This window comes from Gambusia affinis, linkage group LG01, assembly GCF_019740435.1.
Source record: "Gambusia affinis linkage group LG01, SWU_Gaff_1.0, whole genome shotgun sequence".
NCBI lineage: Eukaryota > Metazoa > Chordata > Actinopteri > Cyprinodontiformes > Poeciliidae > Gambusia > Gambusia affinis.
The window spans coordinates 543476-568619 of record NC_057868.1 but is presented as its reverse complement, the minus strand read 5'-3'; the positions used below and the strand labels follow the sequence as shown (position 1 = coordinate 568619).

At 42.3% G+C, this 25144-nt stretch overlaps 1 protein-coding gene across 1 annotated transcript in view; it reads right to left on the bottom strand.

Annotated features, from left to right (window-relative positions):
* Nucleotides 1-25144, bottom strand: part of agrn (agrin) — a 421905-nt gene that overhangs the window by 72330 nt on the left and 324431 nt on the right. Inside the window, exons 11-13 of the mRNA XM_044128298.1 lie at nt 13005-13147; nt 10301-10406; nt 7886-8029 (exon numbers count right to left, since the gene is read on the bottom strand). Coding sequence (XP_043984233.1) covers nt 7886-8029; nt 10301-10406; nt 13005-13147 — 393 coding nt within the window. The remainder of the gene's footprint in view (nt 1-7885; nt 8030-10300; nt 10407-13004; nt 13148-25144) is intronic.

The following is a 25144-nucleotide window of genomic DNA, read 5'->3' as shown; positions in this document are numbered from 1 at the left end:
ACGTCAATTCTCTCATTTCTATTCTATACATAGAATTTGTGGTCTCATCATATAAAATGTAGATCTACAGGCTATTTTAGAAGTTGTTCAAAGTAACAAGCTAGCGATGTGTGATACGTCATATTTTAGTATCGATCCAAATCAAGTAAATACAGGCCCATATCGCCGATACCAATATTGACACCAATATTGATATTTATTATTTGAGTTAGACGTAAGAAAATCCAAGCAAAATCTTTTTGAGGCAGAGTTGGGTCTGGACATGGGGCGTTCAGAGGACAGCAAGGGCGTTGGCGGAAATCTTTACAAAAGGGGGGCGCTGAGATTCCTCTGGGGGGCGTTTGCTCCAAGGTAAACTTTACACCTTATATGCACATCAATCCCAGTTTAGACTTTGAGCAGCTTGCTAAAACTGTATTGTGTAACATTAAAACATGCTTGGCTGTCATGATTCATGTTCCGTCTGTCCATGCTGAGCCTAATCATTCATTCTGTTCACCTGCCAGGACTGATTGCTTTCCTGTTCCACCTGGTCCCCGCCCTACTTAAACACCACTCAGTCTCTGCCTCCTTGCCAGATTATCGACAGCCACGAGCCAGTAGAAATCCAGCGTTTTTCTTCCAAGCCTTCTGTGTTTCTTGACCCCTTTCTGTCCACGGATTGACCCCCTTTGCCAAGCCCTTGTCGGATCTCATCTATTCTGGATTTCTGGACCCTGACCCAAGCTTTGCCTCTCGACCTCCGAATATCGCCTGCTCCTCAAGCTAAGTTTGCTCTCTCTGCCTACCCGTGTATGACCTTTGCCTGATCTTCGTCTTCGTCCCTGTGTGCTGCCTACTGGATCTCCTTGTGGAGAGTATCATTGGATCCACAGCAACCAATTCAACCTTTTGTTTTCAGCTCCACCCGTTCACTGCATGACAGGTCAGTTAAGTTGAACATTTCAAAGTTACCCCTCCTTTATCAGTTCATCACCAGTATTCTCCCCTCTCTTCTCAGTGCTGTGTTTGGTGACCATACCCTGAGCAGCGACCAGTGTCTGAATATTTTATTAAACTTGTTTGTTTCTTTCTAACTCCTGTGTGTGGTTGAATTTCCGGGTCCCCACCGAGTGTCCTTACACTTGGCTGCAACTGTATGGATGGCAGCTCTTCTTCTCTTCAGTGTTTGTTAGCTTTAGTTAGCTTCTTGGCCCAGCTCCATTGTCTGATGTCTGATTTTCAAATATTTTATGTTTTATTGAGGATTTTTGTATATATGTCTCGGCAGTGCTGTGATCACCTCAAAGCAGCAACTTATATTAAAACGTGTTTTATCGTCCGTCTGGAGGCTGCACTCTTCCGTGGAAGGACAACAGAATATATCGCTCTTGTAAACATGTAATTACTAAAATCACGATACACTCACTGTGTATCTCTCTGAAAAATGCACTAAGTTAAATAAAGAGCGTTTGTTTTATAGAGTTAACATCGGTGCTGTGAGCCGGTATGAAACGGTAATACCACAGCCATTTTGAATTTTAATCATCAGAATACCGGAACTAAAAGATTTATGCCAGTCTGCTGTTCTCCATCGATACGCGTTTCCCGACCGCTGCGCACCTCAGGGGGTAAAAAACACCCCAAAAAACGATGCGCACATTGCGCAAAACTCTGAAACAGGAGAAGCAGAACATAGATCGGATCAATGAACTAATTGTGAATCATGATCAGAGAATCCGGTGAACAGTGGAAAATCAGTATGAGTGGCAAATCTGGTGAAACATGTGATGATTAAGCAGCGCAGCGGGTGATCGACATGATGAGAGAAGATTACTGGTGGTGAGAGTCAATACAAAGGATAAAATAAACCTAATAACAGGAAAGAAACTAAAGAACACATAACAATAAACCAAGAAAGGATCATTATTTTTCATGTCAATGTTAATATCATGAAGCTGTTCAGTGACTCCATGACACTTTCAATCTGACTCATTAGGATTTAATTAAGAACCAGCTTTGTTCTTAGTAATTTATGTCCAGTAAAACTATTAATCTATAAATCAATAGGCAGGTCTGTATAAAGACACAATCCACATTTCTGTCTCATATTTGTGTGGCCATTAGAAGGATCTGGAACTTTTACTTTCCACTGAAAGCACTGGTTTACACAGTAAATGCCATGTGGGTGAAATTTTATGGGTGATACAATGATGTCCCATTCTCCTGAAGGCAACACAGAGCTGCACCACCAGAAACTCACAGAAACACTGAAGAGAAGAAGAGCTCTGATTGATATAGTTTCAGTTGTATTGTGGTACATCTTTTATCTGGTCATTTTGTACAATATTGAACAGTTATTTAACAATAGATACCTATCTATTATTTAAATATTTAACAATATTTGCAATGTTAAGATCAGAAAATGGCACAAAACAAGAATCTATTTTTTTCACTCTGATTGGCTGCTGTTAGGTTTACCAATTTTAACTTGAATGTCCATTCATTTTTTGTAGATGCCTGTAGAAATAACTTTTATTCCCATGGCTTTTTTGTTCTTTGGGAAATTACTTTTGATGATAAATACTGAAACAACCATAAAAATTAAAACAACAACAATAGCGATAGTAACACGAACACAAAAACTGTCATGCAGTTTCCCTGCCCGTCCACCAGGCAATACACATTGATGCGTCTTTGGGGCAGCGCTCCCCGAAGACACAAAAAATCTGGGGCAGATCGGTCAATGTAGCAAGGAGATATAGCTGATGCATTAACCTAGTGAGCACAGTGGAGTCAAATTACATTTCAATGCTGTTGAGCTCTTTAGAGGTGAACAAAGGTCATTCATATCAAGTTTGGTCCCAATGGAATCATCCATGTGTAATGTAAAGACAATCGTATGAATATGGTGACGGACTGATATTCGCCATTTGGTCACGCCCACACGGTTCAGCCAGCATTGGCAGAGTTCATTATTTTATCATTTGTGTCAGTCTGCACATGATTAAACCCATATAAATAACAAAGAAAAAGTAAGACATACAGCAGGAAAAACAGGTGACTTTCTGTCGGAAGTGGGCGGGGCTAAAGTGATGACATGAACTTACCATCACAATGTGATAAGGGCTGCTCTGTAAAGAGACATAGGAAGTGTGATGCAGTGTGACCTTGCATGTGTAAGTTATTGAACGTTGATGTTTCATGGCGAATAGTTAAAGTTTGATACTTATTCACTCCCACATGCTTTTATGTATGGGAAATTGTTTGTTAACTTTTCACTTCAATGTCAATGTCTCAAGAGTGTGCTAAGTGATTCTCAAGTCTGTGTTTGAAAAACTGCAGGAAGAGTTCGATCAGATGCGACGTCCATAAAAAGGAGAAAATGATGGCTTTGATCCTAAATGGCCGACTTCCTGTTGGGTTTAGACCATGGTTCTAAAAGACTGTTTTGTATGTCCTGACAAGATACACATGTGCACCAAGTTTCGTAATTCTAGGTTAAAGCATTGCTTGGGGCTGATCATTTAAAATATTCAAGGGGGCGCTACGGACAAATTAGGCCACACCCACTAAAGTTTGTTATGGATTCCTGTCGGCAGGTGGATAAGGATCCATCCTAGAGAGTTTGGAGCAGTACAGCCCAAAACTGTGAAATTCAGAGCCAAACGCATGGCAACGGCATTACAGGTCACGCCGCCACGCCCACATGTTCCATCAAAGCCGGTCGGGGTTTGAATCCACAACACACCAACATGTCTTCTGTCTCTGGATACAGTTTCATGTTGATTAGGTCAAAGGGGTAAGATAGCGACCGTTCCCAGTAAAACATGACACTTCCTGTTCTCAGGGGGCGTGGTCTCAGTGATGTCGTCATTTGACCATTGGGTATTGAAGGACACCCAATGATGAGCAATCACTGAAAGTTTGGTCCCATTGAGAGGTTTTGTGTACGAGATATAATAGTTTTGTGTTTCATGGCAAGTAGGTGAACTTTGACCCCTGGTGGTCCCTGAAAAGACATAAAATGTCTACTAGGTCTGTTTGTATATGATGGAGATCCAAGTGTTATAATAATGTAGGGAGCACAGTGGATTCAAATTATAATTTAATGCTAATGCTATTAAATAGTTTCTAAACAGCGACAGCGGATGAATGACATACTTTATATTATTTTAAACCAAAATTAATAAATCTTTGCACTGTAACCCACAAAACACAATTTGTAAAAAAAACAGAAAACATATAAGAATGTATATTTATTACCTAATTATTATGTTAACATGGCCTGGATAAATGCAATGTTATGTATTTCGTGAGCAGCTTTGGTGTTGCTAAAGGTTTTGGGAGATTGTGTGAATCTGAAGAACTGAATTGATGTTTTCTCTGGTGACTTATGCAGATTTTAGCGGTATTGTGTTTTCAGCAGCGCTCCCCGACAACGCACAAAAAAATCTGGTGCAGATTGGCTGAGGAGATATAGCTGATGGATTAACCTAGGGGGGGCGCAATGGAGTCAAATTACATTCAATACTGTTGGGCTCTTTAGAGGTTAACAAAGGTCTTATATATCGAGTTTGATGCCAATTGGATCATCCATGTGTGATTTAAAGACAATTGTATAAAAATGGGGAGGGACTGATATTTTCCATTTGGCCACACCCACACAGTTCAGCCAGCAGTGAGCATTGACAGAGTTCATCACATTATCATTTGTTTGCACATGATTAAACCCATATAAATAACAGTGCAAAAGTAAAACATGTAGCAGAAAATACAGGTAACTTCCTGTTGGAAGTGGGCGTGGCCTAAGTGATGACATAAAATGACCATTGCGTATTGTAGGACACTTGATCAATGATCAATCACTGAAAGTTTGGTGCCTCTGTGAGTTTTTGTGTAGGAGATACAACAGCTTATTTTTTCAAGACGAGTCGGTGAACTGCGACAGACTGGCGACCAGTCCAGGGTGACCCCGCCTCTCGCCCGGAATGTAGCTGGAGATAGACACCAGCAACCCTCCCGATCCCACTAAGGGACAAGGTTGAACAGAAAATGGATGGATGGATGGATGGAGTCGGTAAACTTTGACCTCTGGTAACAGGGGTGACACCTGGTAAAAATGGTGAGTTTTTCAGCATGCTCAAGAACTCACTGTTTTGATAACTTTTAATCGGCCATGCCTTATGAACAGACTGACCGAGTTTGAAGCCGATCAATCAAAATTCCTAGGAGGCGTTCGATCAAATACGAAGGCTGTAAACGTCAAAAATGGGGTCAAAATCGCACCTTCAATCCAAAATGGCCGACTTCCTGTGATAATTGCACTGACATTAATTGTAATTTGTGAGCATTGTTGAGGAAATTTGACTAGTTTTGAGTGCTTAATATAGTTAATCTCATGCCATGTACATTCAAGTAGACAGAACATTCTTATTTGGACAAATGCTAAACAGATGTAAGCCAGCCAGGAGACAGGAGATAAATATTCTCTTGGAGGAGTTTAACCAAAACACTATTCTCTTGAAAGGCTTTAAATTAGGTGGGCCATAAACCATATCTCCCTGGCTCAGAGGTCGAAGGTCGGGGGTTTCTCAGGGAAGAGAGCTTCATCTGGAGTGGATCACAGCTTGGAACTTTAGGAACTTCTGATTTTTTAATACATTCTTAAATATTAATAGCGTGTGTTCGATTAAAGTATATTACTCAAGTTAGAAGTATTAATCTAGTAGATGATGAATGTATTTGAAAAATGTATTATCAGTGACAATTTCAGAATCAAAGGAAAATTGTTTGAATTAGAAAAGGAATTCTACCTCATTTTGTTCTGTGACAAGACAAAGATTTAAGTTTTTGGATATGCTGAAATCAGAAAAGCAGAAAACTATGTTTGATGAAAATAACTTATAATTTTAACAAGTAGTAAACGACTTTTGATTTCTGCAGTAAACTTAGGGGAAGGTCTAAGTTTTTTTCCAAGGTAGCTTTTGGTTGGTCAAAACAGGGAACGCCCTATTTGCATATATTAACAAAAAGAAACGCCTTCACTAGAAAAGTGAATGCACAATAATAAGAATTCAGATAGCTGGTCGATTCTGCTTTTCCTGACTCCTCTCTCTCCAAGTGAGCTGTCTTTGTCTTTGTTCTTTTCTTTTAGTTCTCTGACTCCGGTAAAAAATGTATATCTCTATATCACTGCAGTTTCCTTGTTAATTCATATGTCGAGTTTGATGCCAATTGGATCATCCATGTGTGATTTAAAGACAATCGTATAAAAATGGGGAGGGACTGATATTTGCCATTTGGCCACACCCACACAGTTCAGCCAGCAGTGAGCATTGACAGAGTTCATCACATTATCATTTAGTTTGAACATGATTAAACCCATATAAATAACAGTGCAAAAGTAAAACACATAGCAGAAAATACAGGTAACTTCCTCTTTTGGAAGTGGCAGAAAAATAAGAAAAATAGTATGACATAACAATGACCATTGGCGTGTTGCTGCTTGGACACTTGATCAATGATCAATCACTGAACATTTGGTAGCCTCTGTGAGTTTTTGATGTAGGAGGGACCTACAACAGCTTATTTTTTCAAGAAGTTGGAGAAACACTGGTCTACACCAACATTAGTGGAAGCTAATGCTGAAGCTAGCTGTAATTTCAACCATGTTGATACCCAAACTTCAACACATATCAAACTTTACTCAAGGGACAAGGTTGAACAGAAAATGGATGGATGGATAGCTTTTGAGACTTTGACCTCTGAAAATAACAGTTGATTCTGAACTTTTGATGGTTGTTTCACCAGGTCTTAAAACCTCAACAGTCAAGCAGTTGTTTTCAAGAACTCACTGTTTTGATAACTTGTTAATCGGGCTGCCTTTGAACAGACTGACCGAGTTTGACGATCAATCAAAAAAACATAGGAATCTGATCAAATACAAAGGCTTACCAGCATCAAAATGGGGTCAAAATCGCACCTTCAATCCAAAATGGCCGACTTCCTGTGATACTTGCACTGACATTAATTGTAATTTGTGAGCATCTTGGGGAGCTCTATAAGTGTACCAAATCTCATGTCTCTATGATGAAGTAGGGAAGAGCAGAGGGTCTTTTGAAAGTTGCTAGGTGGCACCGTTGAGCTGACTCTTCTGCGAATTTTGCGACGACCTTAAAATAGGTAAATTTTAAACAGGCTTGACACGTCCGCCAAGTTTGGTGAGATTTTGACATACCTGAGGAAAATACAAAAAGCCCCCTCTTCTTTCAGAAAAATAAGAAAAAATAGTATGAAAACAATGTTGTGAAACACTATCCATCAGCATATTCTTGGGCCTAATCTAAATAACATTCAGTCCAAAGTAGCCTATGAATTCTTTGATGGGGGGAGGTGAGGGACCTGGATGGTGGATCAGTAGAGAAAAGATTTGGTTCTGTTGGAGAAACACTGGTCTACACCAACATTAGTGATTAAGATGAAAAGCTTCCAGCTCTGCAACTTTGCTTGATACCCATCTTCAACACATATCAAACTTTACTCAAATGAAAGTTTACACAGTAACAGTAAATTAGCTTTTTAGACTTTATCCTGAAAATAAAGTTGATTCTGAACTTTTTGATGGTTGTTTCATCTGTGGTTTAAAACCTCAACAGTCCAAGCAGTTGTTTTTCAATAGCCCAGAGTATTGTTCGAAGCAGAGCGTTGACCAAGGGGCTGATCTTTGACCAGACTAAGACACTGCGATACAAAACTAAAAACATAAAAGGGAATCTGAAATTAAAGTACAGATCTTACCAGCATCAATCTGAATCAAAACAATTTAAACTTTAGATAGTCTCTAATATTTTTTTCTTGCAAAAAACATGCATCATGCAAATAGAGACCAACAGCAGCTCCTTACGCGTGCAGCCGCTCATGCCTTCAGTGATGATAGCACGGAAGTTCCAGAAGCCCGGCTCACAGCGGTCACACTTCTGCCCGCCGACCCCCGGCTTACAGGAGCACTGGGATGGTGTTCCACCCTCCCAACTACACACCAGGGCGCCTGATTGGTGGGCGGGGCAGATAGCTTTAAAGCTGAGCAGTCCGCTGCGAGGTGCATGTGCCTTGTTTCCTTGCTGTATGTTGGCTGCCCAAGTGGCTGGTGTGCTCGATCCACTCATCCAAAATAGTAAGTGCCATTTTTGCCATCTGGGCTGGGATTGTTGTCGGGTTCTGGTGGCGGCTGCAGTTGGATTGGCGGCGGCTTCCATCCAGCCCTCGCCTGCTGATCCGCTCCCTCCTGGTCGGCTGTGTCACCACATCTGGGTAAGCTACCGTTTAGAATTTAATTTATTTTACCTGAATGGGTTAACGAGTTTTCTAATTTAGGATTCTTCCAGAGTTGCAGCGCTTGGACGCTCCTGCTGTCTTGTCTTGCCGGTTTTGTTTGGGCCGCTCTCGACGGAGCCTGCTGACGTTTGGGCTGGCGGAACGAGCGGGGCACGACTCCTCTGGCCCCCCGTGAAAAGACATTAGAAGTCGGACAATGACAATTTGTCCCATCGTTTGCAGTGGTTGTGTTCTTTTCTTTGCCGTTTGTTTGTTTATTATTTAAATTACTAATTTGTTTGCTTTCCTTTGTTTTGATTTACTAATTTGTTTTCTTTTGCATTGCATGTTTTGTTTGTTCATTAATTTTGTTGGGAATAACTTAAATTGTCCTTATTTTGATGCCTTTTCCTTCTAGGGGCTGAGTAGTGGGCCTGAGGCCATGTTTTAAAGGAAAAATGTTTTAATGGAATTTGTTAATAAATCATTGTAGATGCTATTACCACTAGTGAAAACAAGCAATGCCTTCCTGCTCAATGTGACATTTACCACCTACCAGCAGGGATGTTGTCTTCATTTGTCCCTGTCTGTGGAGCTGCACAGGAAACCTACATCTTAAAGAAAGAGCCCTGCCTTATGTGAGGGGATATGCCAAGCCGCTTCTGCCTCTTTTGTCTGCAGCAGCCGCCAAACCAGCGTGGCAGAGCTACATTCAGCCCGATAAACACAAATGTGTTCCTCATGCTGGCCTTTTTCCAGAAGCTGGCAGCCGACAACAAACACAATAGGAGGAGGGAAAAGGTGGCGGGGCGGAGGGGATTGTTTAATAGCCAAGGCAAAAAAAAAGCCCAACGTTCAAATTTTCCTCCAAGCTTTTGAGTGAAAACTTAACTTGTAGATAAAAAACAGAGAACTCTCTGTTCAGCCTGGTTCTTTCTCTCTCTATTCCCCAACCAATCTCCCTTTCTTATGTTGTTAATTTGGAGTTTGGGGGCTGGAGATACGGCGGCCATAAATCACACTGTTACTGGTGTGGATATGAGCCACAGCCTAATGGTGATGACTCGGCTCGCTCCTTTTTTCCAGCTCTTTCCCACTCCAGAGATGGGCTTTGGACACAGTTCATTTAACTTGCCACTTTCCGACGCTGCATTCAGCTATCTGCACCCAGCCTATTAGGACAAGGAGAACCTTTAATTTCATACGTTCCTCCACCCTGTGCTTGGTTTTCTCTGCAGTAGCTGTTGTCTGGCACAGTGCTGCTGACTTTGACATGCAATATTGCCTTCATATTTCCCAACTCAACTGCATTTATTTCCTTTGTATAGTAAATTGCCTACCGATCTGCGTATCAGTGTGTAAATGTGTGTGTGTTTGAGAGTGTGAATGGGTGAATGTGACTCTAGTGTAAAGCGCTTGGAGTGGTCAAAATGACTGGAAAAGCGCTATATAAGTTCAATTCCATTTACCATTTTACTATCTTTTATATTAATGGACATATTATCATTTCCATAGTACCAACAGACATGTTTTTGGATTGTATTGAATGTCTTGACCCAGATTTGAGCTGGCAGGTACCAGTGAGGGATTACTTGAATTGCTTCAGGATGGTAAATGTAATGAATCATCACAATTAAACTTTTTTAGACTTAATCTCACTACATTTCTAAACCATTATATGTTAAAACAGTGGTAAACACCACTAACTAAAAACTTAGTTATGCTAACTCTGTAGCACTAGTTATAAACATTAGTTTGCTAATGCTAAAGCACACCAGGTTAATAGTTAGCAGAGGCTAATGGTAGCTTCCATTTGAATCATATCAGCATTGAAAGATGAGCACCAATTTGCTTTTTCCATAATTTACATGTTCTCTATAGTGATATTAGATATTGTTTTTATGTTTACTTCTTTTGCTCTCTGTTCACTGAAATGGGATGCTTGGCGACAATGATGACGGAGTAACCTGCAGTCACTGTATGTGTTTATCTGTGAAGCACCGACCTGCACAGGGACCCTGACTCTGAATCAACAAGAGCCTCTTTTCCAAACATTTGGTGTTTTTTAGCTCGCACTCGTTCCGGTAGGTTTTCCCATCTGAGCCGCAGACCTGCAGAGAGAGAGCAGGTACAGACGGGGAGATTTCATGATGGTACGTTATTTTTATCAGGCATAAATAAACGGTTTACCTTCTCACAAACCAAACACACATCAAACCCATGTATGTCGATGGATTCACTCTCAAAGTCTCAGAATCTCAAAACTTTTGATTAATAAAATGTAACTCAAGGAGACTTTTGGATGAGCATAAAGAGGTTATTGGTAAGTCATTTAACACAAAAAACCCCCAACATCTAATATGTTTTATTACAATATGTTCTGACTCCCAACTCATCTACATTGTGTTCCAAATTATTATGCAAATTGGATTTAAGTGTCATAAAGATAATTTTTTTGTTGTGCTATTAAATTTATAGATGTATTGTGTGTCAGGGCTCTTTGAATCACTATAATTAATTTCAGAGAACTGGTTGATTAGTTTGTCTGGTGAGATCAATTAAAGGAAATCTATTTAAGAAGGATGTTCCACATTATCAAGCAGGCCACAGGTTTCAAGCAATATGGGAAAGAAAGGATCTCTGCTGAGAAAATCATCAGATAGTGTAGTGCCGTATGACAAGGAATGAAAACATTAGATATTTCACAAAAACTGAAGTGTGATCATTGTACTGTGAAGAGATTTGTGGCTGATCCAGAGCAAGATGGGTTTGTGCAGATAAACGCATAATGAGTTAGGTTTCTGTTAGACAAATTGGTTTCTGTTGGACAACTTGATCGGATTAAGAGAGCAGCTGTTAAAATGTCCTTACAAAGCAGCAAACAGTTATTTGAAGCTGCTGGTGCCTCTGGGACCTCAAGGTGGAGGATCCTCCAGAGGCTTGCGGTGCATGAACCTACTATTGGGCCCCTAACCAGAGCTCACAAGCAGAAATGGCTGCAGTGGGCCCAGCCGTACATGAAGATTCATTTTCAAACAGACTTGTTCACTGATAACTGCTGTGCAAGCCTGGATGGTCCAGATGGAAGCAGTAGTGGATTGGTGGTGGATGGCCACCACGTTCCAACACGGCTGTGACGTCAGCAAGGAGGTGGGGGAGTCATGCTTTGGGCTGAAATCATGGGGAGAGGGAGAGAGAGAGAGCTGGTCGGCCCCTTCAGAGTCCCCAAAGGTGTGAAAATGACCTCAGCAAAGTATATGGACTTTCTGACTGATCACTTTCTTCCATGGTTCAAAAAGAAGAGCCGTACCTTCTGTAGCAAAATCATCTTCATGCATGACAATGCACCATGTCATGCTGCAAGGAATACCACTGTGTCATTGGCTGCTATGGACATAAAAGAGGAGAAACTCGTGGTGTGGTCACCATCCTCCTCTGACCTCAACCCTTTTGAGAACCTTTGGAGTTTCCTCAAGCAGAAGATCTGAGGGTGGAATCCAGTTCATATCAAAGCAGCTCTGAGAAGGTATTCTGACATCCTGCAGAGAAATTCAAGCAGAAACTATCCACAAACTCACAAGTTCAATGGATGCAAGAATTGTGCTGTGATATCAAAGAGGGGGTTCTATGTTAACATGGAACTCAGTCTGTAAGATGTTTTTGATTGAAATAGCTTTTGATTTTAGTACATGTGATCACTTAATGCTGCACATTCAAAGAATGAACGTTTGCAGTTCTTTGTAATCCATAAAATGTTTAGAAAATCTCCTGCGCGTATTAATTTGGAATAGTGCATTTTGAGTTTTTTATTTTTGAAAAAATACTGTTCTCAAGGGGAGCTTTGTTCAGTAAAATTTCATTTATACTGTAATAGTTCATGACTTGAAAATGATACTGACCATCATTTGCATTGACCATTTAAGAAAATCTTAGAAAATATCACTTGCATAATAATTAAATAAATAATTTGGAACCTGGTGTATGGACGCTTGGGCAGGTTCCCTCTGCATCACATGTTGATGCATCAGATACCTCCTTCTCGTCAATAACTGACGTTCAGGCTGCTCTCATTGAGTAGCAGAATGGGTAGCAGAAATGAAGATAAAATCATGGCTTCAGAGACCCGTAGGATCTTTTAAATCTGAAATAAAATTAATGAAATTGGTAAATTATACAGATACATCAGCTGTGCAAAAATTGTATCACTTTTTCTATGCCTTTAAAAAAATGAGAACAGACTCATCATCTTTGTTCCTTCTGAATGGCCTGAACGTTCAGCCTGAACGTCAGTTATTGATGAGAAGGAGGTATCTGATGCGCCAACATGTGATGCAGAGGGAACCTGTCCAGGTGTCCATACACGAGTTGGAAGTGAGAATCAGTTGCAACAGCGTATTATCACCTTCCTAAAATTATGGCTTAGGTGATTTTTTACCAACGGTGATTTGTTTTCTTAATCTTTTGGTAAAAAAATTATGTAACCCTTTATTTTAGGAAGATAATAATAAATGTATCTTTTATTACATTTGATTTTCAATCTCCATGTTTGTTATTTACTGTGATTTCTGAAGAGGATCTGAACACATTTAGATTTACACTCCAACCGTTGGATTGGCTGGTTAAATTGATGTAGCAAATCTAGGCAGAAACAAAACGCTACATCAAGTCTAAACCAGTAGGTGAGCGCCTGCTTTTCCTGGGAGCTGTACCTCATTGAGTGGCACGCTCTCACAGTTAAAGCTGCAGATACAGCGTTCATCCTCTTCGTCCTCGTTCCAAATCCCATCGTACGTCGTACAGCGCTCCTGTTCGCAGCTCTCCACTCCGGAGCCAGATGCCCCCGAGCCACATTCTGCTTATCAAAACACAAAACTCACTGTCATTCATAAAACACACACTAAAATCACTTTTTTTTCAGAACAAACATATTTTTGTTCAACATAAAGCTCAAATTTCCTGAGTGACTAAATTTCAACTTTTATGCTGAAAGACAAGACATGAAAATAACTGCTGCTGCTGCTAGTGTAAAATAATGATGCAGTGCAGCCGAGGCTGGATGGTGACTAAATAGATTAGACATCTCTGCACCACCAATGAGGCGTCCTTTTTATTTCAATTAAATCAGAAGTAAAAAAGGGAGGGAATCTGTGGCCTTTCAGTGGCGGGCGGCCCGCTCTATGGGTGCCTGCTTCCTGATATGAGAATGCAGCTAATTGCACAGTGTTCTGTTAAATTTAATTATCTCCTGGGACCTTGGAGAAAAGTAGTCACAGCAACTCTTTAACTGTGACCCTGAAAGGTCGTCCACTTGTATTTTTGCTGGAGACTCAGCAAGTCTCCAGCAAAAATGCCATTATGAAAAAAGTATGAAAATCTTTCATTTTCAACTTGTTTTGTGCATTTTTATTCTTCCTAAAAAGGATTAAAAGAACAGAGACATGTGAGAGCATGTTGTTTTGGGGTTTCATTTAAAAACAGCAAATTGAGCAGATGAGAAAAGTGGGAGGATCCCGTCTTTTGAAATTGCAAGCATCTCCTGAGCGGGGTCCCGGGAGAGATTAGGTGAATGTGCGTGAAAACAGGAGTATAAAAGCGTGTCACACGGGGCGAGAGGCTCATGAGGCAGGAAGAAAGTTCATTCAAAACTAATTTGTTATTCAGAAAAGGAACTAAAAGCTCCCAGAGACACCCAGCAGATTCAGGCAGCGGGTAATCAGGGTGTTCCTTCTCCTCCCAGTCATCTTGCCTTTTTCAGGGGCTTATTCCACTCCTCGTATTGATGCTCCGCCTCTAATGGCGAAATCGATGTCCCAGTGATGGAAGTAGCACTTAGTGTAACCCGTCTTCTAAAGTAGATTATGGAGAAGGTCACAGAGCCAGGGAAGGGCAGCCCAGCTCTTCTCTGATACGGGTCATCAGCAACAGGATGGAAGAGCTTTTGAAGGGTCGATACAACAAAGGAGCTCTGACTTCATTATCTGGAGCTGCAGCTAACGGAGACCCAAACCCAACCTATTGGAACAATTGTTGATTAATATGACATTTTATTTCGCTTTGGGATCAATTAAGTATTTTTGAAATTAACTGAATTTGAACAAACATCAGGCACAATTTAGAGATTTACACCAGAATGCCGTTTATCCTGAGATCCTTTAACGTACTTCTCTATCTGTAACCCTAGTAGTCCTAATACCCACCCCTAACCACCAAGAGTAACCCTAATGCTTTTAGCTATCTGTAACCACTAACCCGAATCTTTTTACCAACATAAACCATCAATACTGTCGTATTGATTCCGGACCACAGTCTGGAGTTTCATAAAACATTTTGTTTTGCAGCTCACGGCTCTCAGCTACCAGTCCCATTACTGCGGGTATTCCTGGCTCGGTTGACCTTCGAAGATAAGATAAAAATAAAAACGAGGACATATCAGACGGAGGATGAAGCAGTGATGGTTGGCCTCCCACATCTGTTTACCGAACGCCAGCTCAGCAAGGCACAATAAAAAAGCCAAGCCAGCCCACCCAATTCATATTCCGCTCAGGCATCCTAGCAGAGTCGAGCTAAATAAATAAAAGAGGTAAGACATTAAAACAGAATAAATAAATAAAAGTGAAAAGCAAAGAGAGGGGGGGTCCTAATTAGTGGCTGTACTTTGATGTGTCCACCACCTGCGCCGCCTAAGAACCTTTCAATTAATACATCCCCAGCTAACATGGCTGCATCAGCTATCTCTGCACTGCCCATCCGTTCCTTTTTACTCAATTATGTCAGAGGCCCGAGTCTATTTAGCTGAGGGAGCTCCATTAAGAAGACAGAATCCAGCAGCCAGGGAAGAAAAGGACATGGATTGCATGAGGATAACTTTGAAGAAATATAGCGGGGTTTTGACAATGAAAATATTATTAGAAATGAACCGCGTTGTCGAAGCTGTTGGGTATTGAACTAAAAGAACAGACCATGGGTAAATAATTGCAGCTTCAGGAGGAAGTGTGGGAGATATACTGAGCTCTTGGTAAACTAGAATATTTGATGTCTGGTGCTGCATCAGGATCTGTCTGACTACATCCGCAAACTCAACACTAGTTTGGATTATTGTTATCATTATTATTATTATTGCTTTGAGGAATTCAGGTGATTTCCACAATGACGTCGATATTTAGATCATCTGTTTCTCTTGTCCACATGCAAGTCGTGTTTAAATATAAAAAACAAAGATTTTTATCCAACTGGAATGGATACCTAGAGGTTAGGAAAAAAACTGCTCTGCAAATGTTTCAGCGCTGAAAATATAATGTCAGCATTGTCATTTCTGTAACAATCTATTGCTTTAGCAGCAACAACATGGTAGCAATTGCTTTGTTTTATTTAAACTGTGGTCTAGTCTTTTTTTTATCATTTAACTGTTTATTAGTATTTTTCACATTTGTTTACATACACAATGTACATGAACACTTCACATTCAACATAACAGAAAACTTTAGCTTGGGAGCTGTTCCTCTATTTCACCTTTGTCCCATCTAGTTTGTCTAGTTCTTTCTTGATTTTTTGTCGCTGTCTTTTGTCTTGAATGTTGTCCATTTCATCCACTTTTCTTCCATTTGTATTTCTAATTGTGTTTGCAAACAATGTGTCAGATTTTTCATAGTGTAGATTTCTTCTATTATTCCAGTCCATTGTTCTGCCTTTCCCCATTTCCTCGTAATAGCTTTCTTGCTTGCTATTAACAATATCTTAATTAGATAACTGTCTTCTACCTTTACTTTGATATTGTTGATACTGGAAAGATATAGTACCACACTACTCATAGGAATATCATATCCCAGAATCTTCTAGTTTGGTCTAGTTTTAATTTGGTTATAGGGATTAACTTGAGTTCAGAGAACTGTGTCGATTTGTGACCCGATCTTCCTGTTCTGACAATGTCAGGAACATTCTGCTTATGTTTTCTGGCATCAGGACCATTTTAGCCAAAAACAAAAGCAAAATATGGGCAACTCAAAAAATGACGGGACATTTTACTAAGAACATATTTATTAAAATAAAGTTTGATTGGCTTAATGGTTGGTTAGCTTGTACTTGGAACCCAATAAGTTCATTGTCTCATCTCTAGAGCTGAATGTTTTATTACATCCCTAGTAGTTGTCAAAAACAGTGTGATCTTTGACAGTCCTCAGCCTAGCACTGCTTTAGCCATTCTCATGATCCTTCTCTCATAAAACTTTGACTCTGTCACCACCTGTTAGTACAGCTGAGGTATTACAGTCTTTCAGTTTCACATTTCGCATCAAGACAAAGAAAAAATACCCATTTAGTAAAAGTCCATATCAGCATAGTTGAGCCTGAATAAGGCAGTCCAAAGCAAAAAAGCATGAATTACTTTAGTTTTGCCCCATCAGTTTCTTAAACTGTCATCATGGATGTGGGAGGACATTAGTCCAGGTAAAGGTCCAAAAAGATGGACGGATGATGTGTCACACCTCAGGGGAAGAAAGATGAGGTGTTTGGAAATGTCAAGAACAACTTTGATCCTGCTGCAGAAGGTTACAAATCCTGATTGGGCATGAAGATGATCGATGACCCAGGGAACTCCACTCCCTCTCCGTCTGCCTGGCTATGTTTCCGGTGACCTTTTGTGTATTGTGGAGTTTGATCCAGGTCCAGCTTCAAAGGTAGCAGAAGGTCTGCCTCTTCCCACACTTACCACTTTGTTTATTAAATGCTGTTTTCAATTAAAAAGGGCCACTGAACAACTCCACCCCACCCCCCACCAGTCCTGCAACTGATTCACCACTTTCTGTTGCCACTTTGTCAGTGTCAGAGGAAAAGGAGCTGAGGCCAAGCCTGCCCGAGTGTGAAATTAAACAGGTGATAAATTTTTCTGTATGGCCAACAGTGGGAACACTGTCATTTTTCTTTAGTACTAAATAAAAGCAAGAGAAAACAACTTTGGTTTTTATGCCGTGCCCCTCCTACCAATAAGACTAATGAGGGTGGGTTTAAGGCGGGTTGTGCACACGGATATAAATCACATGTTCATTTCCTCGCAAGGCTTATCTTTGATTTCATACTGGTGATGTAGAAGCTTTGCTGCTGTCAACAACAGAAGAAAGAAAATACAATATAATATGTTGTGACATAGGGCCCCTGTTTAAAGATATATATGCGTCTTGTTTTGCCAAAACTCACCCCTCATTCGTCTCCGTAGGGTGAATTTATCAGAGACAAATCCTTTTTAACACGGGCAGCACAGCAAAGGTGGAGAAAGAGCAGAAAGCCGACAGCTTGGTTTGGACTGTGTTACAGTGGCAGCAGACTTCCAGTAGAGGGTTCGGGTCGGACTCACAGGGCCAAAACAATCAAACCGGGACAAAAACACCAGTATTTACCCCCAGGGTGAGATTCATCAATTTCTAGCCCATCTCTACCCCCATATGAAAAAAGGCATTGGTTGCCTCTTTTGTCAGGGAGGCAATATTTTGATGGAGAAAGTGCAAAACCAAGAGAGAAATGAGTGGGTGGGACAGCAGGACGCGGTGGGGAGTGCAAAAGAAAAATCTATTGTGTGAGCCTGATGGCTTCTCTGAATCAAAATGGAAAAGCAGAATGTTCACAGACTCCCTCAGGGAGGCAGATGAGAGCATTTTTGTCAAACAGCAGACAACCAACAATGGAGGAAAACCGTGTGCCTGCAAGTCTGGACTGAGGGTATACTGCTGCACAATTTCTCATGTCCCCCCATCACACAAAAAGGTCACACATCTCAGTCAATTGAAATGATGTTAAATGGACTTCAGGAGCTCTGGTGGCATGAATTTTCCCCTTGGGCCCAAAGAGAAGATATGGCTGATAATCATAATGGGGAAGAAAAAAAGAATATACAAAAGAACGAAGAGAAGAATAAAACACCCCTGGTTGGCAATCAAAATGGAAGTAGATTCTCCCGTCTGTTGGCCCAGTCCTCCAAACTACGTCCATTTCTTTCCCTCCTGCTGGCCGCTGTAATCTGCTCTGCTTCACACCTTGTCAGGAGACGACAAAGTTCACTGTGGCGACCAGCTACCCACAGGCAAACGCTATCGCTGCTATCGACATGACATGGGCTGCTGACGCTTTGGCGGGGGCTGAGGGTATGATGCCGAAGCCTGTCAGAGCAAACCAAGATACGACCTGCGCTGTAAATTAGGTTCAAATAGATTAGAGATTTCATAAATCAAACATTGTTTTAATGAATATTTGTATGGTGATGATTAATATAAGATGGTCCTAATGTCCACATAGTACTGGAAATGCTCTTTAGAGTTTTCACAAATAGAATAAGAATTTATCTCTATGACGTTTAAAGACGTTAATTGTAGCTCTGTCAAGTCTAAGTGGTTTATATTTTGGACTACAGATCAATTAAATGCCATAAATCTTTCATTAAAAACAAGAGAAACAGTCATTAAGTTATTACTAATTATGTGTCTGAGGGTCTGTTAACAAATTAGCAACATTAGCCTATAATAGGGTATAATTCTTTACATGGTGGTATCTACTCCTTATTGCCTGAAGATTAAATATTCAATAGAAAACACATCAGCATGGTGCCCTGGGTGGTCTGATCCTCGGTTGCAGAAGCTAGCTCTTGGGGCGTGGAATGTCACCTCTCTGGTGGGGAAGGAGCCGGAGCTAGTGTGTGAGGTCGAGAGGTTCCGGCTAGAAATAGTCGGTCTCACCTCGACGCATGGCTCTGGTTCTGGAATCAGTCTCCTTGAGAGGGGCTGGACATACTTCCACTCTGGAGTTGCCCACAATTAGAGGCATCGGGCAGGAGTGGGCATACTTATTGCTCCCCATCTCGGCACCTGTACGTTGGGGTTTACCCCGGTGAACGAGAGGGTAGCCTCCCTACGCCTACGGGTGGGGGGACGGGTCCTGACTGTCATTTGTGCTTATGGGCCGAACAACAGTTCAGATTACCCACCCTTTTTGGAATCCCTAGAGGGGGTACTGGAGAGTGCTCCTCCTCCCTTGTTCTGCTGGGGGACTTCAACGCTCACGTGGGCAATGACAGTGAGACCTGGAGGGGGCTGGTTTGGAGGAACGGCCCCCCCGATCGGAACTCGAGCGGTGTTCTGTTGTTGGACTTCTGTGCTCGTCATGGATTGTCCATAATGAACACCATGTTCAAGCATAAGGGTGTCCATATGTGCACTTGGCATCAGGATACCCTAGGCCGCAGTTTGATGATCGACTTTGTCATCGTTTCATCGGATCTGCGGCCGCATGTCTTGGACACTTGGGTGAAGAGAGGTGCGGAGCTGTCCGCTGACCACAACCTGGTGGTGAGTTGGCTCCGCTGGTGGGGGAGGATGCCGGTCAGACCTGGCAGGCCCAAACGTGCTGTGAGGGTCTGCTGGGAACCTCTGGCGGAATCCCCTGTGTGACAGAGCTTTAACTCCCATCTCCAGTAGAACTTCAAACACGTCCTGGGGGAGGTGGGGGCCACTGAGTCTGAGTGGACCATGTTCTGTGCCTCCATTGTCGAGGCAGCTCATCTGAGCTGTGGCCTGAAGGTTGTCGGTGCCTGTTGTGGTGGCAACCCTCGAACCCGTTGGTGGATGCCTTCAGTGAGGGAAGCCGACAGACAGAAGAAGGAGTCCTATCAGGCCTTTTTGGCCTGTGGGACTCCGGAAGCAGCTGATGGGTACCGGCAGGCGAAGCAGCATGCGGCCCGGGTGGTTGCTGAGGCAAAAACTCGGGCATGGGAGGAGTTTGGAGAGGTCATGGAGAAAGTCTTCCGTACAGCTTCGAGGCGATTCTGGTCCACCATCGGGCATCTCAGGAGGGGGAAGCAGTACAGCACTAACACTGTCTATAGTGGGGATGGTGTGCTGCTGACCTCAACTCGGGACGTTGTGGGCAGGTATACTTCGAAGACCTCCTCAATCCCACCAACATGCCTTCTATTGTGGAAGCTGAGCCTGGGGACTCTGGGATGGGCTCTCCAATCTCTGGGGTCCAGGTCGCCGAGGTGGTCAAAAAGCTCCTTGGTGGCAGGGTCCCGGGAGTGGATGAGATCCTCCCGGAGTTCTTTAAGGCTCTGGATGTTGTAGGGTGGTGTTAGCTAACGTGACTCTGCAATATCGCATGGACAGTGGGGGCAGTTCTCCTGGATTGGCAAGCTGGGGTGGTGGTCCCCCTGTTCAAAAAGGGGGACCGGAGGTTGTGGTTCAATTACAAGGGGGTCACACTCTTAAGCCTCCCTGACAAGGTCTATTCGGGGGTTCTGGAGAGGAGGGTCCATCGGATTGTTGAACCTCGGATTCAGGAAGAGCAGTGTGGTTTTCATCCTGGTTGTGTTACACTGGACCAGCTCTACACCCTCAGCAGGGTCCTGGAGGGTGCATGGGAGTTCACCCAACCAGTCTACATGTGTTTTGTGGACTTGGAGAAGGCGTTCGACCGTGTCCCTGTGGGGGGTTCTCCGGGAGTATAGGGTACAGGGCCCTTTGATACGGGCTGTCAGGTCCCTGTATGACCGTTGTTAGAGTCTGGTCCGCATTGCCGGCAGTCTGGCTGGTTTCCGGTGAGGGTTAGACTCCTCCAGGACTGCCCTTTGTCACCGATTCGGTTCATTACTTTTATGGACAGAATTTCTAGGCACAGCCAAGGAGATGCGGGGATCCGTTTTGGTGGCCTTAGGATCACATCTCTTCTTTTTGCAAATGATGTGGTCCTTTTGGCTTCATCAGGTCGTGATCTGCAGCTCTCGCTGGAGCGGTGTGCAGCCGAATGTGAAGTGGCCGGGATGAGGATCAGTGCCTCCAAATCCGAGGTCATGGTCTTGAGCCGAAAAAGGGTAGAGTGCCTTCTCCAGGTTGGGGGGGTTGTGTCCTGTCCCAAGTGGAGGAGTTCAAGTATCATGGGAACTTGACAGGCAGATTGGCAGGCAGATGCTGGTCTGCTGTGAAGCGGACACTGTCATGGTGAAGAGAGAGCTGAGTCAAAAAGCGAAGCTCTCAAATTACTGGTCGAACTACGTTTCCACCCTCATCTATGGTCATGAGCTTTGGGTCATGACCAAAAGAACAAGATCGCGGATACAAGCGGCCGAAATGGGTGTCTGGGCTCTCCCTTAGCGATAGGGTGAGAAGCTCAGTCATCCAGGAAGGACTCAGAGTAGAGCCGCTGCTCCTTCACATCGAGAGGGGCCAGTTGAGGTGGCTCGGGCATCTGGTCAGGATGCCTCCTGGACACCTCCCTTGTGAGGTGTTCCGGGCACGTCCCACTAGGAGGAGGCCCAGGGGAAGACACAGGACATGCTGGAGGGACAATGTCTCTCTGCTGACCTGGGAACGCCTTAGGATTCCTCCAGAAGACCTAGAGGAAGTGGATGGGGAGAGGGAAGCCTGGGCCTCCCTTCTGAAGCTGCTACCCCACGACCCGACCCCGGATAAGAGGAAGAAGATGGATATATATATATCCATCAATCAAATTTTATTTGTATAGCACATTTCAGCAGCAAGTTATTTCAAAATACTTTACATCACAGAAACACAATGCAACAGAATCAACAATCAAAACATGACATTAAGTCAAGTTCCATCAATAAATTTGCAATTGATTACGTTTCCAATGCAATCCTTAACAGTGGGTTTTAATTCGAGATTTAAAGGAAGTCAGTGTTTCAGCTGTTGCAGTTTTCTGGACATTTGTTCCAGATTTGTGGTGCATAGATGCTGAATGCTGCTTCTCCTTGTTTGGTTCTGGTTCCAGGGATGCAGAACAGAACCAGAACCAGAAGACCTGAGAGTTCTGGAAGGTTGATACAACAGCAGCAGATCTTTAATGTATTGTGGTGCTAAACCATTCAGTGATTTATAAACTAACAACAGTATTTTAAAGTCTATTCTTTGAGCAACAGGGAGCCAGTGGAGGAACTTTAAAACTGGTGTTATGTGCTCTATCTTCCTGGTTTTAGTCAGAACTCCAGCAGCAGCATTCTGGATCAGCTGCAGCTGTTTGATTGATTTGTTGGACAGACCTGTAAAGATGCTGCCGCAATAATTAATGCAACTGAAGGTGAAAATCCATGCATGATTTTCTCTTGCATGGATAATTTTCTCTGCATGTAACACTCATCTTGCTGAGTGTTACATGCAGTGGTGGCTGCATATAGGAGTTCCCCCCCAATTAGGTTGCTGCTGAGTTCCGGCGGGTTAAGCAGGCCCAGCTGGTTTCACTCTGCCTCTTGATTAGCAGAGTATAAGGCTAGCTGGGAAACTGAGGTTCGAGGCCTCTTGGCCAATTGGGCAGCATGTGTGCTGCAGCTTTGTGGTGAAGTGATGGAGGATTTTTCTGCTAGAAACTCTCAGTTTTGTTGTTCTTCTCCACTGTCTTTCCTTTTAGGTTCTCATTGTCACCTTTGAGACTTCTTCCAATCCCACGTAAAGAATAAACCCTTAACTTTACCCTCCTGGTTTTATCTCTTCATTTTTTCCCTGCTTTATCTATTGTTACAGCCCCCCTCCCAAAACCCCTAGACTGCCTTGGGGATGTAACACTGAGACATTAGTCCTTTAATCCTGGAAATGTTCTTCAGGTGATGTTTCTGTTGTTTCTGTTCAGCTGGTGAAAGTTTTGGCACATCCACACATTTATCTGTTCTAAGAATCTGTTCAGTGATTGGATGGGATCAAAGGTCACCTGGTGACATCGTAATGTAGAGTTGTGTGTCATCTGCATAGTTATGGTAGCTAATATTATTTCCTGTTATAACCTGAGCCAGTGGGAGCATATAGATATTGAATAAGAGGGGTCCTAGGATTGAACCTAGGGGTACCCCACATGTGACCTTTGACCTCTTTGATGAGAAATTTCCAATTGAAACAAAGAAATCCCTGTTCTTTATGTAAGATTCAAACCAGTTAAGCACTGGACCGGAGAGTCCGACCCAACTCTCCAGTCCATTCAGTAATATGTCATGGTCAACACTGAGGTCCAACAGAACCAGCACTGTGGTTCTCCCACAGTCCGTATTTATATGGATGTCATTGAACACTTTGACTAGGCCATTTTCTGTGATGTGGTGAGACTGGAAACCAGACTGGAAGGAGTCAAAGCAGTTGGTTATCATTAGGAAGCTATTTAACTGTTTACACACAACTTTTTCAATAACTTTGCTGATGAATGGGAGGTCAGAGGTCAGAGATCGTCCTGTAATTCTGCAGTAGTGATTTGTCCAGATTGTTCTTTTTATCAGTGGTTTGATTACTGCTGTTGTCAAAGCCTGGGGGCTTATGTTTTATTTTTTAGCTGGATTGCAAGTGTCTCTGTTGCTCTGAGCATTTCCCCAGAGGAGCAGATTTATTCCTATAGAATAGGTTTATAAATTAGAATGTACAAGTTTATAGTTTGTCCATTTAAAGCTGGCAGTGCGCGGACCAATCACAGAGCTGGCGCCTCTCCGCTTTGCCTTGCGTGCTGCTGCTGCTTTACCTCATCTTACCTCAGCGGGATCGTGCGTGCCTCCTTTCACTCAAAATGGACACAGGCTGACCTGTATGGATATTTACATAAACTTCTTGTGAGGAATTATGTTTCTTTGGAGAACTCAAGGTAAGAGTTTAAACCCCACCGCGTTAGCTCTGGTTGTGCAGATCTATGTGAACCGCAGGAATAACTTGTAGTCGCAAATTCAGAGGTGTGTTGAGGGAGCGATGAGATTTATTTTATCTTCCATATTATGGGCCCCTGAAGTCCTGGGGGCCTTATGGAGCCGCTGACTTAATTTGGACTAAACAGAAGTGCAAATAATTGATATTCATTTTAATTGTATTGTTTGATTTGTTGTTTTTAAGATTCTTTAGTTGTGGGTTTAAATAGCGTTTCACTGGCAATATTTTCCGTAACATATAATTACGCAGTAATATTTTTACATTTCCTGTCTACATAACATCTTTGAAGACAAAAACGCGGTGGACCACTTCAACTAATGAGTACATTAGTTGAATTTATGCTAAAACAACAAAGAAACTAAGTGATATAAGCTGGTAGAGTTTTGATTCTGATGTAGTTCAGTGTTCTGAAAAGTCTTGAAACTGTAAACAGGAAACAAAACAAAAACTACTTGAAGACTTTATTGCTTCCAACTGAAATGACTGTTGGGTCAACAAAACAAGCAACACTGGTTTAGCTTAGCAGGCTTGTTATACCTTAATAGTTCATAGAGGGGGTGGACCGATTTATCAACTAGCTGATTTATCAGTCAAACTGATTTAATGGCACCAGCTTCCTTAATTTGGGGAGAACAGTGATCAGCCAATGCTTACATGTGAAGCCGATCTTCTCTTCCTCATCAAAGGTCTAAAAACCAGCTGCTGTCCACGTCTGCTCTACATTCAGAGGTCAAACTGTTAGCTCCGCCCACCAGGAAATGTCTAAACGTTTGCAGTAACAATAATCACCCCACTGTTACCAATTCAGGGACTTTCCTGCTATATTAAGCGACATTTCAGATTTGAAAAAAAATTGATATTGGTCAAAATTGGAACCAGCAGGTCAGGCTTTTTAAAGACCACTAGTTCGTAGCTCAGAGTTCAGGGGAATCACATATCAGGAATGCTGCAATGCATCTAGTTAATACATTATATGTCTCACATGAATAGTCTGTTGATGTATATATAAATTACCAGAATTGAAAAGGGAGTATTTCTTTATAAATTTCTCTAATTTGGTGATCAGCTCAAATGAAGTTTTTAAAACATTAACATTTTTTTTATGGTTTTTCATTTCTGTAACCTAACAACAAACCTGCTTTGAAGTAGTTGGGTCTCTTTTCTGATTTAGGATTCAAACCAACCTC